This window comes from Oncorhynchus nerka, linkage group LG24 (assembly GCF_034236695.1).
Source record: "Oncorhynchus nerka isolate Pitt River linkage group LG24, Oner_Uvic_2.0, whole genome shotgun sequence".
Lineage (NCBI taxonomy): Eukaryota > Metazoa > Chordata > Actinopteri > Salmoniformes > Salmonidae > Oncorhynchus > Oncorhynchus nerka.
In genome coordinates this window covers 58,424,609-58,445,320 of record NC_088419.1, presented here as the reverse complement: position 1 = coordinate 58,445,320, position 20,712 = coordinate 58,424,609, and the positions used below count along the sequence as shown (strand labels likewise).

General features: G+C 42.4%; 1 protein-coding gene across 1 annotated transcript in view; it reads right to left on the bottom strand.

The window, feature by feature from the left end:
* The window catches only part of LOC115108289 (potassium/sodium hyperpolarization-activated cyclic nucleotide-gated channel 2-like), a 71,457-nt gene that overhangs the window by 6,440 nt on the left and 44,305 nt on the right, over positions 1-20,712 (bottom strand). Inside the window, exons 5-7 of the mRNA XM_029632441.2 lie at positions 13,242-13,388; positions 11,364-11,604; positions 8,991-9,155 (exon numbers count right to left, since the gene is read on the bottom strand). Coding sequence (XP_029488301.1) covers positions 8,991-9,155; positions 11,364-11,604; positions 13,242-13,388 — 553 coding nt within the window. The remainder of the gene's footprint in view (positions 1-8,990; positions 9,156-11,363; positions 11,605-13,241; positions 13,389-20,712) is intronic.

Genomic DNA, 20,712 nt, shown 5'->3' with positions numbered 1-20,712 from the left:
TTCAAACTCAGTGCCTCTTTGCTTGAGATCATGGGAAAATCAAAAGAAATCAGCCAAGACCTCAGAAAGAAAATTGTAGACCTCCACATGTTTGGTTCATCCTTGGGAGCAATTTCCTAAGGCCTGAAGGTACCATGTTCATCTGTACAAACAATAGTACGCAAGTATAAACACAATGGGACCACAGAGCCGTCATACCGCTCAGGAAGGAGACGCCGTCTCCTAGAAATGAACGTACTTTGGTGTGAAAATCAATCCCAGAACAACAGCAAAGGAACTTGTGAAGATACCGGAGGAAACAGGTACAAAAGTATCTATATCCACAGTAAAACGAGTCCTATATCGACATAACCTGAAAGGCCGCTCAGCAAGGAAGAAGCCACTGCTCCAAAACCGCCATAAAAAAAAGCCAGACTACGGTTTGCAACTGCACATGGGGACAAAGATCATACTTTTTGGAGAAATGTCCTCTGGTCTGATGAAACAAAAATAAAATTGTTTGGCCATAAAGACAATCCTTATGTTGGAAGGGAAAAGGGGGAGGCTTGCAAGCTGAAGAACACCATCCCAACTGTGAAGCACGGGGGTGGCAGCATCATGTTGTGGGGGTGCTTTGCTGCAGGAGGGACTAGTGCACTTCATGAGGAGGGGAAATTATGTGGATATATTGAAGCAACATCTCAAGACATCAGTCAGGAAGTGAAAGCTTGGTCGCAAATAGGTCAAGCATACTTCCAAAGTTGTGGCAAAATAGCTTAAGGACAACAAAGTCAAGGTATTGGAGTGGCCATCACAAAGCCCTGACCTCAATCCGATAGAACATTTGTGGGCAGAACTGAAAAAGCGTGTGTGAGCAAGGAGGCCTACAAACCTGACTCAGTTACACCAGCTCTGTCAGGAGGAATGGGCCAGAATTCAACCAACTTATTGTGGGAAGCTTGTGGAAGGCTACCCAAAATGTTTGACCCAAGTTAAACAATTTAAAGGCAATTTGTAAGTCGCTCTGGATAAGAGCGTCTGCTAAATGACTTAAATGTAATGTAAATGTAAATGTTACCAAATACTAATTGAGTGTATGTAAACTTCTAACCCACTGGGGATGTGATGAAGGGTATAAAAGCTGAAATAAATCATTCTCTCTACTATTATTCTGACATTTCACATTTACATTACATTTAAGTCATTTAGCAGACGCTCTTATCCAGAGCGACTTACAAATTGGTGCATTCACCTTATGACATCCAGTGGAACAGCCACTTTACAATAGTGCATCTAAATCTTTTAAGGGGGGGGGGTGAGAAGGATTACTTTATCCTATCCTAGGTATTATCTTTGATACAATGACGGCTATGTAGCTAGCTAAGAAGAAATTGCTAAGATTAGACAAATCAAACCGTTGTACTATAATGAAATGTAATGAAATGTAATGAAAGGTTATACTACCTGCGGACCGAAGTGCGGATGCGACCGCTCGCTCCAACCCGGAAGGTTATTTCACATTCGTAAAATAAAGTGGTGATCCTAACTGATCTAAGACAGGGAATTTTTACTAGGATTAAATGTCAGGAATTGTGAAAAACTGAGTTTAAATGTATTTGGCTAAGGTGTATGTAAACTTCTGACTTCAACTGTATGCTGAGCACTTGTTGACTGCTTTTCCTTCACTCTGCGGTCCAACTCATCCCAACCCATCTCAATTGGATTGAGGTCGGGTGACTGTGGAAGCCAGGACATCTGATGCAGCACTCCATCACTCTCCTTCTTGGTCAAATAGCCCTTTCACAGCCTGAAGGTGTGTTTTGAGTCATTGTCCTCTTGAAAAACCACACATGCGGAGATCATCCATTCACCTACTCTGCGTCTCACAAAGACATTTGGACTCATCAGACCGAAGGACAAATTTCCACCGGTCTAAGGTACATTGCTCATGTTTCTTGGCCCAAGCAAGTCTCTTCTTCTTATTGGTGTCCTTTAGTAGTTGTTTCTTTGCAGCAATTTGACCATGAAGGCCTGATTCATGCGGTCTCCTCTGAACAATTGATGTTCAGATGTGTCTGATACTTGAACTCTGTGAAGCATTTATTTGCGCTGCAATTTCTGAGGCTGGTAACTCGAATGAACTTATCCTCTGCAGCAGAGGTAACTCTGGGTCTTCCATTCCTGTGGCGGTCCTCATGAGAGCCAGTTTCATCATAGCCCTTGATGGTTTTTGCGACTGCACTTGAAGAAACTTTCAAAGTTCTTGAAATTTTCCAGGTTGACTGAACTTCATGTCTTAAGGTAATGATGGACTGTCGTTTCTCTTTGCTTATTTGAGCTGTACTTACCTTAATATGGACTTAGTCTTCTACCAAATAGGGCTATCTTCTGTATACCACCCCTACCTTGTCACAAAACAACTGATTGGCTCAAATGCATTAAGAAGGAAAGAAATTTGACAAATTGACTTTTAACAAGGCATACCTGTTAATTGAAATGCATTCCAGGTGACTACCTCATGAAGCCGGTTGAGAGAATGCCAAGAGTTTGCAAAGCTGTCATCAAGGCAAAGGGTGGCTTCTCAAATATATTTGGATTTGTTTAACAATTGTTTGGTTACTACATGATTCCATATGTGTTATTTCGTTAGTTTTCATGTCTTCACTATTATTCTACAATTTAGAAAATATTCCAAATAAAGACAAACCTTGAATGAGTAGGTGTGTCCACACTTTTGACTGGTACTGTATATTTTTTTTATGCACAATCACTTTCCGTTAGCGGCAGGACTTTTAAGGTGCCAAGTAAGACATGAAAAACGTTAGCTATTTCATCTAACATGTTCAGGAAATTTATATATATATATAAATACACTGCTCAAAAAAATAAAGGGAACACTTAAACAACACAATGTAACTCCAAGTCAATCACACTTCTGTGAAATCAAACTGTCCACTTAGGAAGTAACACTGATTGACAATAAATTTCACATGCTGTTGTGCAAATGGAATAGACAACAGGTGGAAATTATAGGCAATTAGCAAGACACCCCCAATAAAGGAGTGGTTCTGCAGGTGGTGACCACAGACCACTTCTCAGTTCCTATGCTTCCTGGCTGATGTTTTGGTCACTTTTGAATGCTGGCAGTGCTTTCACTCTAGTGGTAGCATGAGACGGAATCTACAACCCACACAAGTGGCTCAGGTAGTGCAGCTCATCCAGGATGGAACATCAATGCGAGCTGTGGCAAGAAGGTTTGCTGTGTCTGTCAGCGTAGTGTCCAGAGCATGTAGGCACTACCAGGAGACAGGCCAGTACATCAGGAGACGTGGAGGAGGCCGTAGGAGGGCAACAACCCAGCAGCAGGACCGCTACCTCCGCCTTTGTGCAAGGAAGAGCAGGAGGAGCACTGCCAGAGCCCTGCAAAATGACCACCAGCAGACCACAAATGTGCATGTGTCTGCTCAAACGGTCAGAAACAGACTGAGGGTGGTATGAGGGCCCGACGTCCACAGGTGGGGGTTGTGCTTACAGCCCAACACCGTGCAGGACGTTTGGCATTTGCTAGAGAACAGCAAGATTGGCAAATTCGCCACTGGCGCCCTGTGCTCTTCACAGATGAAAGTAGGTTCACACTGAGCACATGTGACAGACGTGACAGAGTCAAAACAGGATCTAGAATGATCAGATTCATTTGGGGCTCTTTAGAGATGAAGTTACCTGCATCTTTTTGTGCATATTGGCTTAGGCTCTATACTACATAATTCAACACCTAAGGAAGTGGAAGTCAAAACATATTAGCTAGATTGCCAACCCTAAATATGATATTGTTGCTAGATAGCCATGTAATTGATCTAATTAATATCCAACAAAAAACGTTCCATTGGTTAGGCCTATGTAGGCACTTGATGATGTATTCACCACAAATGGTGCCGCCAACGCATCACCTCAATTATATACTCTGTTTGTAAAGCGCTGGTAATTTCTCAATATTTAGTGTTGAGAAATGTTTTTCATACATACAGAAAGCTGAGACTCTCCTCTCTTTAACAACAGTAACATTAGGCAAAAAGTGTTTTTCCTGCATTGCATTTTGAAATGTTGTTCGTATGCTCCCTTCACTCCGTGCACAAGGTGGGGGGAGGGATTGAGAGCGGGCAGCGAAACAGGGGCGGAGGGGCAGATACTTTACTTGCAGGAAGCAGGTTAATGCACATTACAGTTGACCAAATAATGGTTTGAATAGAACCCTAAAAAACATTGTGTAGCCTAATTACCAGTTTACGGACGTAAGCAAAATGCTTTGGTAAGAGGCAGGCAATGTCGGTGTCTGCAATTTTCAGTTAATCGTCCCATCTATAGCATGCACCACCTGAATTGTAAACACAAGGGTGTGAGGATGGGTGGCCTGTGTTTTCTCAAACATGAGGTGGATCAACATGTGCATGTGTGTAGTGGTTGTGTGGGCCTGGGTTGGTGGTGGTGCTGGGGGAGAAACCAATTTGCAGCTGAAATTGCCTCCTTCACGGAGCTCACGCAGGCGGCCAAGTAAGATCACAGATCCATCTCTCTCATCTCTCCAGTGTTCAAAACATTTCTAGTTGAACGCGCATTAAAAAAAACTCCCAGGATTATTACTTCCGCCCCCTCTCAAGTTTCAGAGTTTCATCTTTACTACTCTCTGTTTTTCTCCCTATCAGCAGGGGATTTTCAACTTGTCCGTCTCCATCGGGCTTTTAAAAACAAATAGAGTGACACCCACATGAAAACATCAGGTGGATTTGAAACATGAGTCTGAGGGACTGGGAGAACATGGAAAATACAGTCTGACAGGGACATTAACTCTAATTCAAGCTGCATAACTAGCTAGCATGGTACAACACAGTCCAGTTGACTGCAGAGTGGTTGGCTGCTATAGGCCCCAGGCCAAAAGGGCCAAGTCTATTATGTTTCCTTAGGGTCAGGATAGAGTTCAATGAGTCTAGTCTACTGTCTCTTCCATACACATCTAAAGGCGCCAGAGCACTGTAGTACACACCTTGATCTGCTAAACAGAAGGATCATAGTCTCCTCTCCTGACATTGTGTAAAACTACAAGACTTTATAAACATGATTTCTTTGGATGCTTTAGGTGAAGGTGTCGGAAAAAGACCAAAATAACTCCAAGGTTAACAGAGAATTATCATCCTCTGAATTACTGTTTAGATCTGAAATTCATTAGCTTTCTACCCGCCAGTGACTGTTTAGTCTGGCCACTTACAAAACTAAGCCTTTGATCCAGGATGCTTCTGTTGTCAGTAAATCTAGAGAATAGCTAAACAGCAGACGAATGAACCCATTTGCGTGCTTGTACAATATTTAGCACAATATCAAAAACGTGCCACAAATCAAATTATGTTTGGTATGAATGCAAAACATTCACAAGAAACATTCATAATAATTCTTAAGAATTGTTGGTCTGCAAATGTATAAACCCCATCCGCCTAAAATATCACCTTTACATAAATATTCAGACCTTTTATTCAGTACTTTGCTGAAGCACCTTTGCCAGCGATTACACCCTTGAGTCTTCTTGGGTATGATGCTGCCAGCTTAGCACACCAGTATTTGGGGAGTTTCTCCCATTCTTCTCTGCAGATCCTCTTAAGATCTGCAGAGAAGATCTCTTAAGATCACCAACAATTCTTAAGATCTGAGAGAGAGAAAGATCCAGTCTCCATTGAATTTACTTATAAAGCATATATTCTAGGGTTGTGTACGTGAGAGAGAGTGTGTGTGTGTGTGTGTATTTCTTTAGATATTTGTTTTGTATATACTGAGTGTACAAATCATTAAAAACACAGGTAAAAGCTATGATCCTTTATTGATGTCCCCTGTCAAATCCACTTCAATCAGCGTAGATGAAGGGGAGGAGACGGGTTAAAGAAGGATTTTGAAGTTTTGATACAAATGAGACATGGATTGTTTATGTGAGCCATTCAGAGGGTGAACGGGCAAGACAAAAGATTGAAGTGCCTTTGAACGGGGGATGGTAGTAGGCGCACCAGTTTGTGTCAAGAACAGCAACTCTGCTGAGTTTGTATCAAGAATTGTACACCACCCAAAGGACATCCAGCCAACTTGACAACTGTGGAAGCATTGGAGCCAACATGGGCCAGCATCCCTGTGGAATGCTTTCGACACCTTGTAGAGTCCATGCCCCAATGAATTGAGGCTGTTCTGAAGGCAAAGGGGGGCGCAACACAATATATGTTCTGTAAAACCTTCCTAATATTGAGTTAAGGAAATTGCTGTAAAATGACTCACTCTGCAGTCTCTATTGACTTGCACTGGATTTCCTTATGTACTCTAATGGTGTGTGTGTATAAGAGAGTGTGTTTGGATGTGTTTGGATTGGCTGTTCTGAAGGTGTTCCTAATGCTTGGTATACTCAGTGCATTCGGAGAGTATTCAGACCCATTTCCTTTTTCCACATTTTGTTACGTTACAGCCTTATTCTAAAATAAAACAATTTCCTCACCAATCTACACACAATACCCCATAATGACAAAGCGTAAGCAACTTTTTCGATTTTTTTGCAAATGTATACAAAATAAAACAGAAATACCTTATTTACATAAGTATTCAGACCCTTTGCTATGAGATTCAAAATTGAGCTCAGGTGCATCCTGTTTCCATTGATCATCCTTGAGATGTTTCTACAACTTGATTGGAGTCCACCTGTGATAAATTCAATTGATTGGACATGATTTGGAAAGGCACACACCTGTCTCTATAAGGTCCCACAGTTGACAGTGCACGTCAGAGCAAAAACCAAGCCATGAGGTTGAAGGAATTGTCCGTAGAGCTCCGAGGCAGGATTGTGTCGAGGCACAGATCTGGGGAAGGGTACCAAAACATTTCTGAAGCATTGAAGGTCCCCAAGAACACAGTGGCCTCCACCATTCTTAAATGGAAGTAGTTTGGAAGCACAAAGATTCTTCCTAGAGCTGGCCACCCAGCCAAACTGAGCAATTGGGGGAGCCTTGGTCAGGGAGGTGGCCAAGAACACGATGGTCACACTGAAAGAGTTACAGAGTTCCTCTGTGGAGATGTGAGAACCTTCCAGAAGGACAATCATCTCCACAGCACTCCACCAATCAGGCCTTTATGGTAGTGGCCAGACGAAAGCCAATCCTCAGTAAAAGGCATATGACAGCCTGCTTGGAGTTTGCCAAAAGGCACCTAAAGACTCTCAGACCTTGAGAAACAAGATTATTTGGTCTGATGAAACCAAGATTGAACTCTTTGGCCTGAATGCCAAGCGTCACGTCTGGAGGAAACCTGGCACCATTCCTATGGTAAAGCATGGTGGCGGCAGGGACTGGGAGACTAGTCAGGATTGATGGAAAGATGAATGGAGAAAAGTACAGAGAGATCCATGATGAAAACCTGCTCCAGAGTGCTCAGGACCTCAGACTGGGGCGAAGGTTCACCATCCAACAAGACAATGACCCTAAGCACACAGCCAAGACAACGCAAGAGTGGCTTTGGGACAAGTACTTGAGTGGCCCAGCCAGAGCCCGAACTTGAACCTGATCGAACATCTCTGGAGAGACCTGAAAATAGCTGTGCAGCTCCCCATCCAACCTGACAGATCTTAAGAGGATCTGCAGAGAAGAATGGGAGAAACTCCCCAAATACTGGTGTGCTAAGCTGGCAGCATCATACCCAAGAAGACTCAAGGGTGTAATCGCTGGCAAAGGTGCTTCAGCAAAGTACTGAATAAAAGGTCTGAATATTTATGTAAAGGTGATATTTTAGGCGGATGGGGTTTATACATTTGCAGACATTTCTAAAAACTGTTTTTGTGTTGTCATTATGGGGAATTGTGTATAGATGATGAGGGGGGAAAAAATGATTTAATCAATTTTAGTGTCAGGCTGTAAAATGTGGAAAAAGTCAAGTGGTCTGAATACTTTCCGAATGCACTGTATATATTGTTCTGGACAATCTATATACCAACATTTTTTTAAAGATGGAATCATTTAAACATGTATTCATTCACATGACGTGATTCATGAAATGTGTAAAAACAGTAACCCCATGTGTCCGGAGACAAAATATAGTACAATATCAACAACTCACATTGTAGACAAATGCTTTGGCTGATTTAAAAGATGTCTTCAGATTCGTCCATCAGTAAGCTCAGAGAACAAGTGTACTAAAATACATTTGACATTTCTGTCACGGACATGAATGGGTTAAACAGAATATTAAACCTTTCTTGCTCCCCTATGCTCTATTCAGGTTAGGTATTAATCTGTTGTCAAAGATCAAAGACAACTCAATCTCATCTAAATGTGTGAAACCGAATGTCTCGTACTTGATGTGGAATCTGGCTGCTATGGCAACCGCTGGCAGGTGGTGGATGCAGGGCCCCTGCACGTCACCGAGCGGTGACATCAGCATCACATTGACCTTGCCTTCACTGTTTAATCATTTATATGTTTACACTCAAAGCTCGGAATTCACTAACCAGGTGCTTTCTGATGATAGCTGAGTGACTGACAGCGTAGCAACACTGGAGGTAACGCAGCAACCAAGAGAGAATACGGTAACTTCCTCCCTTCCACACAGAAGAGGAGAGCATAAGGAAGCTGTTTAGACAGTGTGCTGAGAAGTCCCTTTCACAAATGAGCATCACTCCTCCTGAGAGCACATTTACAGTAAACCCAGGGGAGGACAGCACACACAGTCATTTTGAGATAATAATCATATCTTGTGAAAATCATATGCTGAAGACACACCAGCTGCATCTAAATAAAGGGTCCAAAATTCAATCAAAGGAACCAGGGAAGTCAAAGAGAAATGATTAGTGGCATAGTTACAGTAGGTTCCATTGATAGAACACAGTATGTCTGTTTTTGTTCTGCTGATTCTGTGAATGACAAAATGCATCAACTACACGCATATCTAATCCTGTATGGGTCAGTGGCTTATTTATTGGTCAGTGGGTGGGCTGGTCTCACCTATCCGGTCCAGTCGGTCGATGGCCACAGTCTCGAAGGCTCGTCTCATCATTGGGTACTCCTCCAGCACCTCATTGAAGTTATCCACAGACAGGGAGTAGAGACGGCAGTACGTGTCCGCCCGCACACTGGCCGTCCGTCTGCCTCGGGTCAACAGACAGATCTCTGAGGGAGAGAGAGAAAGACAGGACGGTCAGAGACAGACACAATTACTACACGGCCAGAGGGAGCATCATTACTGTAACTCAGCTACAGAAAACATGTCAAAGAAACATGAGCCATTCGAATGTCATGATCCCCATGGCAAAGTTCCCTCGGACATGTCACACTCGTTATTCTTCTTATTTCTATCTTATAAAACACTGCTACACTATGATTCAAATACAATGCACACACAATCCTACAGTATCAATGCATCACATGTGGACATAGGTCATTTACAGAGAGGATACAGAGCATGAATACAGAGAGGAGAAAGGCATTTAAACCAAAGACCCTGCTGAGACTGCTTAGTGTATGGAGGGAGCTACAGGATTGGATACGTAGTAGAGCCAAGGTTCATTACATTCAGGTGTTACCCTTCCTTCTCTGGTCTGTGACTGATGGTTGTCTTGACAACCATATGCTCTTTTTACTCTGCTGCCTCCCCGTTCTCCCCCCTCGCTCTGCTGTCGCGTGTGAAGGGTATCCTCTGGCTCTCTGTAAAGGGGGGGGGGGGAGTATTTACTGTATGCATGGGGGAACTGCACTGGCTCCACTCTACATATCAGCTTTTACAGTGGTAGGCAACCCCCCGGGGACCATGGAAAAATAGGATTTAACAAGAAGCGCATTCAAGTAAAAGATCAGCTCCTGCCGGCTGGACAGAGGCCCACATACCATTAAAGAGCAACAAAGGGACGTTCCATTCATGAGTTATACATTTACATAATAATCTTGTCAGTAAGCCGCAGTGACAAACCCTCTCCACCCAGCTCCCCTCCCACTCTCAAAATGGCTCCTTATTCACAGGGTATTAAAGTGTGACCTTGAGTGCCAGCGCTGGCCCTGTGTCTCTCCGCTATCTGATGGGGGATTTACAGTTCTTCACAAGATTAATGAGATTCCGTTCTCACCGCTGTGGCGGGCGCTGCAGAGGCAAGCAGCAGAACACAATGCTGGGATGTGATTCTGACTCTTCTACACCCATTTACTCACTCCAGTATTTCCTCCTTTAAAAACAAATTACAGCAAATATGGGCCATGTCGTTTCCCTTATGCCCACATTTAATTTATCTTAGGGCAACTATTACAGTACCTAGTTTCTACCTTCTTTCCATATGCCCTCATCATACTACAACAACATGACCAAAATACGGTATCTTCTCCAGTAATATTATTAATTGTAAATAATAGCAGATGAATCGGCAAATGCCACCACAAATCCAACAGACATTCTGATTCAAGTTTGTGCCTAGCCCATGCCATGTAGAAAAGGGTTGGCCTCCTGGTGGCATAAAGTATAATGGCTTGGCTTTGAACGTCGACGGTTGACATTACTAATTGCTCTGTCATTGGTGTTCTGTGGACTAATTAGCTGTTATTTATGAGCCGTGGGTGCTGCTGTAGATCTCTCTCCTTCAGCATCCGCCCTTGGCTCCTGGCACCTCACAGCCCAACCCACAGCACCACTGAACTGAACTCTTCTGAAGAGGAGCCGGATGTGAAGAATGCCCCCAGACCATGGCCCAGACACATTGGGAAAAGTTGTGCTTTTTTTGTGGATCAACAGCAAAGATGCATCTGAAAACAGGCAGGGAAGAGGACAGACTGCATGGGAAATGGGGACAAAACTGGCTGCAGGGCGAAAAGACTAGCGAGAATAAGTCAAATGTCAGGGTGTTTTTATTTTATTATCTTGCCTGCTACAATTTTTATATTAACATAGTTGAGACATTGGTGGTTTGGATCATAGGATTTAGGGCAGGGTTCCCCAACTGGTGGGCTGCCGGTGGTTCTATTTTTTAATTAAAAAAATAATTTGTATTATTGGACATAAAAGACTGTAAAAACACCAGGAAATCAGCTCCAAGTCATTTTTATTTTTAAAAACTGTTCCCAAGTATTCCTTCACATAAAATATTGTATACAAATGTTATGTTTTAGTCAGATATTTTATCGGTTTGGTCTTCTTTCGGTCAATTTGCAGACCAGAAAAAAATGTACTTGATGATCCCTGATGTAGAGCGAGAAAGGAATGTGAATTAAGTCTACATGAATATACTGTAACTTATATAATATCTGTTCTACAGTAGATGTATGTTATCAGCACCACGATAGAATACAATTGAATTGAATAAAGTAAAATATATATATATATATTGTTGAGCAAACCTCCAAAGTAGGATCCATCAGAAAGCTTCATGCCCATAGTTCCTTTGGTCAGCACGCTGGTCACACCATGTTGGATGAAGTACATCTTCTTGCCGATGGTGCCCTCCCTGATGATGTAATCTCCGGGCTGGAAGACCTCGAAGCGGAGCTTGGTCAACATGGCTGTCACAAAGTTGGGGTCGGCATTGGCAAACAGGGGCATGGATGCCACCAGCTTACGGCAGTTGAAGTTGACAATTTCCTGAGGGAAAATATAATTAATGTAACTGAATTTGAATTGTTAAGTCTAAGACTAACATATACTACATACACAAAATTATGTGGACACCCCTTCAAATGAGTGGATTCGGCTATTTCAGCCACATTCGTTGCTGACAGGTGTATAAAATTGAGCACACACCCACGCAATCTCCTTCGGAAAACATTGGCAGTAGAATGGCCTTACTGAAGAGCTGACTTTCAACGTGGCACCGTCACAGGATGACACCTTTACAACAAGTTAGTTCGTAAGATTACTGTCCTGCTAGAGTTGCCCCGGTCAACTGCAAGTGCTATTATTCTGAAGTGGAAACATCTAGGAGCAACAACGGCTCAGCCGCAAAGTGGTAGGACACACAAGCTCACAGAACGAGACAGCAGAGTGCTGAAACGCTTAACGTCTTCTGTCCTTGGTTGCAACATTTACTACTGTGTTCCAAGCTGCCTCTGGAAGCAATGTCAGCACAAGAACTGTTCGTCGGGAGCTTCAGGAAGCAATGTCAGCACAAGAACTGTTCGTCGGGAGCTTCAGGAAGCAATGTCAGCACAAGAACTGTTCGTCGGGAGTTTCAGGAAATGGGTTTCCATGGCCGAGCAGCATCACACAAGCCTAAAATCACCATGAGTTTATTGTGGACTATAGGAAACGGAGGGCCGAACACGCCCCAATTCACATCAACGGGGCTGCAGTGGAGCGGGTTGAGAGCTTCAAGTTCCTCTGTGTCCAAATCACTAAGGACATATCATGGTCCAAACACACCAACAAAGTCGGGAAGAGGGCACGCCTCTTCCCCTTCAGGAGGCTGAAAAGATTTGGCATGGGTCCTCAGATCCTCAAAAAGTTCTACAGCTGCACCAGCGCTTGGTATGGCAACTGCTCGGCATCCGACTGCAAGGTGCTACAGAGGGTAGAGCGTACGACCCAGTACATCACTGAGGCCAAGCTTCCTGACATGCAGGACCTCTATATCTATATCAGACAACCCAGACAATTTAAATTGACCTCCTATATTACTTCTTCATTTATCTTGATGGTTTTGCACTGACCCCCTTTCACTGGCTCTTGCACACCTACTAGACTCTACCCACACACATACTATACTGACACTCCAACACACACCACCACGTACACAGACACACTTTCACTCAAGCTGCTGTTACTCTGTTTATTATATATCCTGATGGCCTAGTCACTTTTATCCCTACCCACATGTACATACTGTATTACTTCAATTACCTCAGCTACCTCGTACACCTGCACATTGTCCTGGTACTGGTACTCCTTGTGTATAGCCTCGTTATGGTTTTTATTGAGTTACTATTTCCTTTTTATTTCAGTAAATATTTGTCTTACTTTTTAACTCTGCATTGTTGGGAACGGGCTCATAAGTAAGCATTTCACTGTAAAGTCTACACCTGTGGTATTCGGCGCATGTGACCAATAAAGTATGATTCGATTTTTTTGTGATTTAAAAGAAGTGGTTCAGAACTTCAGAAGTTCTCAGTGGGCATGTTTGCAAAATACATCTGGGGCAGAGACATTGTTTTTCTGTACCTTTGTTCCTTTCTTTAAGTGTAAGACCTTGTCAGGGTTTTTAATGGTGTGTTTGGTTGTTTTACCTCCCGCAGTGGTTCATTAAGCTCCTCCAGGATGCTCTCCTCATCAAACATCTTGCCCTGGTATCTGTGTTCATAGTAGTCATGGATTTTCTGTCGGAAGTCAGCTGGCAGTTTGTGGAAAGACATGTACTGCTCCACTTGTTTGTACTAGAGAACAAGAAATAGAGGCAGAGGGAAAGAGAAAGAAAGAGGGAAGAAAGAGGGGACACTCAAATTAGCATGATATGTTACGTTTTGTATGGTTACATAAGACAGAAGATTACTGAAGGCAAAAATTAAAGGAGGGTGGTTGGTTGGGCTTTTAACGTCGAGCAACCCAATGGCTGCGCATTCGAATCTCATCATGGACAACTTTAGCATTTTAGCTAATTAGCCACTTTACAACTACTTACTACTTTTCAGCTACTTTTCAACTACTTAGCATGTTAGCTAACCCTTCCCTAACCTTAACCCTTTAACCTAATTCCTAACCACAAACCAATCCTTAACCCTAACCCTAACCTTAACCCCTAAACCTAACCCCTAGCCTAGGTAATGTTAGCCACCTAGCTAATGTTAGTCACAACAAATTGGAATTTGTAACATATCATGAATTGTAATTTGTAACATATCATGTGAATTGTAATTTGTAACATATCATATGAAATGGATGATGGACATCCATAAATGAATGATATGTTACATTTGGTATGGTATGTAATACTAATTTGAGTGTCCTGGATTTTCATTTACAATGTTACGTCTACCCCTGAGTGCAGGTTGATATAAATGGAGAATGTGGAATATGCTCTACAGCAGTGTCTCCGAACTCTGGTCCTCGAGTCAACAGCACACATTTTTGTTGTAGCGCGGACAAAAACACCACATTCAACTTGTAAAGGGATCAATGATTAGTTAACAAGTAGAACCAGGTGTGCATTTCCGGGGCCACATCAACAATATGTACTGTTGGGGGCACTCATGGACTGGAGTTAGCACCTGCTTATTAAAGGAACAGTTTGTAAATAAAAATATGTTTGGCAGACATAGCAATGCGGCTCTGAGACCAACGTCCTCAGGCGATGCACAGCCCGAATGTGCAACTCCCCAAATTCCCAACCAATGCGGCTCCACGTACTCGTCAGCCATCCATTTGAATGGGGTGAGGGTTGGAGAAATTGCTCTAGCAGCGCTGAGAATTTGAAAAGTATGAAAGCCAACGGTCCAATATTCTAGAACACTGCTGTGTGTACGCATTCACGTATTGGACTCCGATAGATGCTTAGACAACGTTTGATAAATGTATATTTAACCTAACTATTATTTTAAGGTCATGAGGATATTAACACTAGTACTCAATGTATTGTGGTTGTTGTATGCATTCTCATACAATACCATTCACCATAAACAACCTATTGCATATCCATGAAACCATGAGCTAAACATATGTGGTCCTATACCTCTTACTGTACATTGAACATAAACATACATAGGGAAGACAAGGAAGACACGTTCACCGCAATCACCTGACCTATTTATGCTACAGAGCTGGTGGGAGAGGGAAAACATTTAGTTGTTGAGGAAAAGTGACAGCTCCAGAAAGCCCCAGAGATTTCCCACATTTACATTTGAGTCATTGACTGTGTCAGAGTATGTCAGATGTGTACCAGGCTCTATTTGACATATATTAAACCACAGGCCTGCTCTCAGTCAACACACACCAATATAACCCTGCCACGACTGTTTATCTGGCAACAGTAATCATATTATTGGACATGGAGCCACTCTTTGGCGTGATGATGATGACTGTATTCAGTGGAGGACAGGGTTTTAATTGGAGCATCATGCATTCCTGTACTTGGGTGCTATTCTAAGAGGCATAGATGTAAGTTACTTCCAGTGGAATTGATGGGTATATGCACAGGGGTAGTTTACCATTCTGATCTGATGTTTGTAAAGTGGTGGCTGGACTGTAGTACTCTAAGTTTACTCTATGCTTGTTCATAGAGAGAAGGTCCCTGCTCAAATGGAATTTCAATGATTCAAACCATATTCAGTGTTAAAATCCAGTGTTTCCTTCTCTCTTTGAGGTCGCTGCCAATCGAAATGTGTCAATTCTGCCTCATCAAAACATATTTAACGCTGGGTTTAATGAAAAAAATATACTGTAGTCACGGTAGTGTAAAATGGTGCCCTTTCATGTATAGACAGTAGTGTAAAATGGTGCCCTTTCATGTATAGACAGTAGTGTAAAATGGTGCCCTTTCATGTATAGACAGTAGTGTAAAATGGTGCCCTTTCATGTGTACAGTCTGTTGCTGCAACTGAAGAATAAGCAGGGTATTTGCTCATCCCTTGATATAAGAGCAGAAAATTGGGTTTTATTCTAGTTTCAAGCATCACTGGATTTCAGTTAACAATGCACACACCTGTCACACACACAACGCGAAACACGTGGACAGAGAAGAAGAAGGTAGCTTAATCATGTGACTTAGCTGTGTATTAAAACAATACAGTGAACGCCCCCTTCCAACCACGGACAACCTTTTCAGCTTCCATTTAATTATAAAACGTGAATAGAGTACTATAAAGATGCAGAATCAGACAGAAACAATGGTGAAATATGTTGCGTTTGTAATCAACAACCTTGGTTTTCATACCACCGGTCCCCACCCATCATTACATCAAGTGTCAATGAATCCACACGTGAATGAACCAACAGGAAGCTGTGGTCCTATAGAGTCATAGTGACTAATTGACAAGCCACATGGGTTGATAATGCTAGCCACATCTGAAGGAGGAAGATTTTGCGTAAGCTCTCTCTTCCTTTCTTTATCGCTCTTTCACTCTCTCCCTCTCTCATTTTCTCTATCTTTCTCTCTTTATCTGTCCTTCTCCATATTGTTCTCTCTGTCTCTGGGGTTGGATTAAATGCAGAAGACACATTTCGGTTGAATGCATTGAGTTGTGCAACTGATTAGGTATCCCGTTTCCCTTTCCTTTCTCTCTGACTGGGTTCAGCTGTGATAAATTGCTGCAGTACAGATTCAGTACTCACTACTGGACTCACCAAGGAGGAGATCAAGGGCCAATCCAGCCACCTCCCACCTCAAGGGCTTTGGTTTCTCTCCCTCTCTGCCCCAACATGGAACAGGCATTTTGTTGCCTTTATGTATGGGCCTGGGGGGGGTATATATGTGTTTTAGTCCAGGCTATACGTGAAAAGGATGTTAACTTTTTCTTAAAAGCATCAAACTTGGTACACTTGTACAGTTTAGGGTCCTGAACATTTTCAGAAATGGAGCCATTGCAAAAGCGCCTAGCCGGACATGGCCATAGCCGGACAATGTATTTCCTTCATATTTGCTAAACCAAACATGATAATAGAGAAAAGGTGATGTCTACTCCTATGTTTTTATGGTCAAGGACTACAATTTTGCCATGTACAACCGAAGAAACACCCCCCCTGGCAGCTCTGATGGCCATTTTGCTATTCCGCCATAGCTGGAAAATGCATTTTTCTTCATAACTGCTGAACCAAACATGACACCACAGAAAAGGTGATGTCTACAGCTATGTTTTTATGGTCAGGGATTACATTGGTGCCAAGTACAACATCATAAACAGTTCAGATTATTATATAATGGGGAACTTGGGTAAACCATGGTGATAAAATCCAAATAAATCGCTGTTTCTGACAACATACACAATATAATATTGTCTGCCTTTGATTCGAAAACTGGAAATCTATAAATATTTAGCTTTTTCATTGAACATAGCAGTTAGACATACAGTGGATAGTCATATTAATAAAATTATCTGCCGAAATTGTTGCAACCCCTATTACTAGCCTGTTCAACCTCTCTTTCGTATCGTCTGAGATTCCCATCGATTGGAAAAATGCCGCGATCATCCCCCTCTTCAAGGGGGGAGACACTCTAGACCCAAACTGCTACTGACCTATATCTATTCTACCCTGCCTTTCTAAGGTCTTCGAAAGCCAAGTTAACAAACAGATCACTGACCATTTTGAATCCCACCGTACCTTCTCCGCTATACAATCTGGTTTCAGAGCTGGTCATGGGTGCACCTCAGCCACGCTCAAGGTCCTAAACGATATCATAACCGCCATCGATAAGAGACATTACTGTGCAGCCGTATTCATCGACCTGACTAAGGCTTTCGACTCTGTCAATCACAACATTCTTATTGGCAGACTCAACATCCTTGGTTTCTCAAATGATTGCCTCGCCTGGTTCACCAATTATTTCTCTGATAGAGTTCAGTGTGTCAAATCGGAGGGCCTGTTGTCCGGACCTCTGGCAGTCTCTATGGGGGTGCCACAGGGTTCAATTCTTGGGCCGACTCTTTTCTCTGTATACATCAATGATGTCGCTCTTGCGGCTGGTGATTATTTGATCCACCTATACGCAGACAACACCATTCTGTATACCTCTGGCCCTTCTTTGGACACTGTGTTAACTAACCTCCAGACGAGCTTCAATGCCATACAAACTCTCCTTCCGTGGCCTCCAACTGCTCTTAAATGCAAGTAAAACTAAATGCACGCTCTTCAACCGATCGCTGCCCGTACCTGCCTGCCCGTCCAGCATCACTACTCTGGACGGTTCTGACTTAGAATATGTGGACAACTACAAATACCTAGGTGTCTGGTTAGACTGTAAACTATCCTTCCAAACTCACATTAAACATCTCCAATCAAAATTTAAATCTAGAATCGGCTTCCTATTTCGCAACAAAGTATCCTTCAGTCATGCTGCCAAACATACCCTCATAAAACTGACCATCCTACTGATCCTCGACTTCGGCGATGTCATTTACAAAATAGCCTCCGACACACCCACCACTGCGACCTGTATGCTCTCGTTGGCTGACCCTCGCTTCATACTCGTCGCCAAACCCACTGGCTCCAGGTCATCTACAAGTCTCTGCTAGGTAAAGCCCTGCCTTGTCTCAGCTCACTGGTCATCATAGCAGCACCCACCCGTACCACACACTCCAGCAGGTATAGCTCACTGGTCACCCCCAAAGCAAATTCTTCCTTTGGCCGCCTCTCCTTCCAGTTCTCTGCTGCCAATGACTGGATCGGCCCGACTCTGCAAAAATCACTAAAGCTGGAGACTCTTACCTCCCTCACTAGCTTTAAGCACCAGCTGTCAGAGCAGCTCACAGATCACTGCACCTGTACATAGCTCATCTGTAAATAGCCCATCCAATCTACCTCATCCCCATACTGTATTTATTTATTTATTTATCTTGTTCCTTTGCACCCCAGTATCTTTACTTGCACATTCATCTTCTGCACATTCTACCATTCCAGTGTTTAATTGCTATATTGTAATTACTTAGCCACCATGGCCTTTTTATTGCCTTTACCGCTCTTATCCTACCTCATTTGCACATGCTGTATATAGATTTTTCTACTGTATTATTGATTGTGTGTTTGTTTATTCCATGTGTAACTCTGTGTTGTTGTATGTTTCGAACTGCTTTGCTTTATCTTGGCTTTATAAGTTGCAAATGAGAACTTGTTCTCAGCTAGTCTACCTGGTTAAATAAAGGTGAAGTAAAAATAAAAAAAATACTGATTATCGTTTATAGTGATTAGCTCTGAATGCGAAAACAATTTTAGCCTACTAATATGACTACTTTGCTTGTAAATATTTCACACCACCTTATATCAGCAATATGAAATGCGTGCTGAAATGGATTGTTCCTGTCAAGTCAGCTGTCAAGCAGGAAATGAATCAAAGCTACACACGTCACATGGCCACTCCCATCGTATAATATTGTCAGGGCGGTGTCATGTGTGGATGAAAAATACAGCATGCATCACAGAAGACTATCTCCACCAGTGGAGGATCCTCAGAGGAGGAAGGGGACCATCCTCTGTAGTCAATTTCATAAAAGTAGTGAAACATTTAAAAAGTTATCCTTTTCAGATAAAACTATACTAAATATTTTCACGCCACCAAATAATTGATTAAAACACACTGTTTTGCAATGAAGGTCTACATTAGCCTCAACAGCACTCTGTAGGGCTGCACCATGATATGGCCGGAGGACAGCTAGCTTCCATCCTCTGGGTAAATTGACTTCAACACAAAACCTAGGAGGCTCATGGTTCTCACCCCTTCCATAGACTTCCACAGTAATTATGACTACTTCTGGAGGTGTTGTCCACCCAGTCAAAGGATTAGAGAATGAATCTAGTACTGAAAGCATATGATACAGATAGCTAGTACTGCAGTGCATGAAATGTGGTGAATAGTTGACTCAGAGAAAGACAATAGTTGAACAGTTAACAACAAATTAATTTCTTCAAAAAGGAAGGAGAAGCAAGAGAGAGAGAGAGTGAGAGAACTATATTTTGTCATTTATTTTCGCTGTCACTTCACCTTCTTAGCAAACAAATGCAGCTAGCTAGCTAGTTTAGCCTACTCAAAGACTCGGCTCAAACAGAGGGATACTATGGTAGCTAGCTGGCTATGACTATCCAACACAACACTGGAAATCTTCCAAATCAAGGTAAGCTTTTGGTTTGACTAATTTATTGCCACCTGGTCCTGCCAGTGTAACTGCTAAGCTGCTTATTGAACTGCTTACTAACTGTACACTGTAACATTACTGTAGGATTGTAGCGGGCTCACTAACGTGTTAGTTCTGTTAGCTATGTTGACTATGACGTTACTTTAGCTAATAGGATGAAAACTATGTAGGCTGTGTGACGGTTATGATATGGTTTTGCTTGGAAAGGTTTTTTCGCCTATACACATACAGCTGATGTGTTGTGCATTGAAGTCCACAAACGAAGGGAAAAGGTGAGAGGAGGAGATCGCATAGATGCGAGAAGGAATACAACGTGGCTGTTATGAAGTGAACTGTGTTACCATGTGATCAGGGGTGTAGTCCTTCCACCAATTCTGTTGTAAAACATTTCTTAAACAGAAGCAAACAGAACGAAACAGGGATAAACATACCTGGATTTGTCCAATAGAAACTGTTGGACTAATTATTACACCCTAGATCAGCTAGATGCGGGCAATAGTGTGCAAGGGAGTTTTGAATGTGTCACTGTTCGTCACGTAAAGATTTTCTCTCTACCTGTGTACACCTACATTGTAAACGTTCATTCATAGGCTAGATTGTAGCAACCTCATGATGGGTATAGGGAAAGTTTTAGTATCATGTAGTAGCCTGAAACTATCGATGTTACATTGAACTGGGTGAAAGCAATATGAATGACAATCATCCGATATGCTGTAATAGAAATAAGGCCATGCTGATGAGAAGAGTTTAATTATGCAATTATGTGATTATGTTATTATCGTGTTTGTGGTCATGCAATTGGGGAATTCAGTTCAGCATCAGACTTGTCATACATGCAAACCCCATTCTTTAATAATTTATGGTGCTGATGTGTTCCATGCATGTCAATGGCCCATCCCAACATTCATGATGTATATGAATG